Raw genomic sequence first — 2,043 nt, 5'->3', positions numbered from 1 at the left:
TCTTAGATTGGGTCCAAAAAGAAGCCAACTACTTACTCTCTCTACTTGTAAGTACTAGTAAGAATAATAAATGGGTCTCACGTAATTCAAAGGCTATAAATTTGTGTGGCTTCTCCTTTTAAGTTTGACACCCCCTTCCCCCTTCTCCTGCCCCCATCCCACTCAAATTATTCTCTTTAAAATTGTCCTTTGTTTTTGAAGGACATGTGCAACCTTGTCAGTTGGTGATATAGGACTTAGTAGTTCTCTACTTATGATTTCTTTTATGCGTTTCTAATGTTTAATTTCCTTTTTAGATCTGCTGAATCTACTCTGAAGCCAAAGGTGGACAACCAGCACAAGAGAAGTGTTGCTGCTTTAATGGACATCTGTTCTTGTGGTATGGCCCAAATATCCAGCAGCAATGGATTTAAACAGCACTCCTCACCTTCTTCGGCAGCCACCAGGTCAAAAGATGTGGACAAAGAGGAGGCGTTGCAGATGGAAGCTGAGGCATTAGCTAAGATGCAGAAAGAAAGAGGTGTAGCTGGTAACAAACAAACTTTTCATTCTTTAAGCAGCACCAGACAAAAATCACATGTTCATAACAAACAGGATCATGATCTCATGGTGTTTCCAGAGTCTGATGCCAAGAGCATGAAAGATAAACTAAGTACCATTGACATAGAGAAGCTTACTCATGCTGAACTTGAGAAACTGCTGCTGGATGACAGTTTTGAATCTAGTAAAGCACCTGCGTTACCAGTGAGTCCTATTTTGAGTCCATCTGTGTCTTCACAATTTTACCTTGGGCCTACAGGTCAGAGAAGACAGTGGTATCCTGGGATACCAGTACCTGTGACGTGTACTTTACCTCCTATTTACCCCTCAGCTTCTTACACAAAACAGACTGGTGTATTTCAAAATGGATTCCTTCCAAATATGTCCTCATGTCACTCTAGAGAACCTGTTTATCTTGGTCTTCCAAGACAGTCGCAATACATTTCATACCCACTGGCAGCTACTACACCTTTCCATCCACAAGGAGGCCTACCTATATATCCTCCACTACTTACACCAGAAATGGCAAAAGTATTTGACAAAATTGCAAGCACATCAGAATTTCTGAAAAATGGGAAGTCAAGCACAGACTTCAAAATGACTGCTGTAAAGTCTGCAGTTTCTAACCTACCAGCCTCAGAAAGCTGCAGGGATGTTAGTAAATTTGACTGGTTAGATTTGGATCCCCTAAGTAAACCAAAAGTAGATAATGTTGAGACTTTAAATAAGGCAGAGAACGATGGAGAGAGGGCTTCAAGTATGACTGCTGAAGATCCATGGGATGCTGTGCTGTTAGAAGAAAATCTGTTGGTAACTTGTCACCTAGAAAGAAAAGTTAATGGGAAATCTTCTGGAGCAACAGTTACGAGGAGCCAGTCCTTAAACATGCGGTCAACTCAACTTGCAAAGTTACAAGGCCAAACATCACAGGTTTGTAAATCAGTGTTTTTAAATTGCAGTATAACAGTTGGAGATTAATCACAATATTTCAGGATGCTTTAAGGTTTGGTTTTGTTTGTTAAATATTACTTGGCTTGATCAGTGTCCAAATAATAAGGTGTTACTGGCATATGTATGTATTCGTGATATTCAGAAAATTTAACATTCCTATTGAACTGAATCCCAAAATAACTCTGGCCTTGTGTAATCTTTCCATGTTTGAGGAAATTGCTGTTTTTCAGCACACTACAAAAAGAAATGGAAGTAATGTTTAGGTGTTTAAATCATATTAATACATATTTAAATTAATGAGCAATTCACATGGTACTGCAAAATAAAAAGATGGTGAATTAGACACCAAAGGCTTGATCTTGAGCAGCCTATATTTCAGATTAAAGAAAAATCATTTGTTTGCCTAATATTGGAACCTGTTAGCTTTGAGGGAAATGAAAAAGGTAGAATAGAAGGGTGACATAGTCAAAACTCTTCTCTGCTCTCCCAGTAACACTTGCAGTCTTTCACAGGACCACTGTAATTCTTACATAGGTAGAAATCTTTCGTTCT

At 38.8% G+C, this 2,043-nt stretch overlaps 1 protein-coding gene across 1 annotated transcript in view; it reads left to right on the top strand.

The window, feature by feature from the left end:
• Nucleotides 1-301: 301 nt before the first annotated feature.
• The window catches only part of PIK3C2A (phosphatidylinositol-4-phosphate 3-kinase, catalytic subunit type 2 alpha), a 36,473-nt gene continuing 34,731 nt past the window's right edge, over nt 302-2,043 (top strand). The window contains exon 1 of the mRNA XM_010192881.1: nt 302-1,470. Within this exon, the coding sequence (XP_010191183.1) occupies nt 361-1,470 (1,110 nt within the window). The 5' untranslated portion in view covers nt 302-360. The remainder of the gene's footprint in view (nt 1,471-2,043) is intronic.

This window comes from Mesitornis unicolor, unplaced genomic scaffold (assembly GCF_000695765.1).
Source record: "Mesitornis unicolor isolate BGI_N332 unplaced genomic scaffold, ASM69576v1 scaffold16289, whole genome shotgun sequence".
Taxonomy (NCBI): Eukaryota; Metazoa; Chordata; class Aves; order Mesitornithiformes; family Mesitornithidae; genus Mesitornis; species Mesitornis unicolor.
This window is presented reverse-complemented; position numbering and strand designations above follow the sequence as displayed.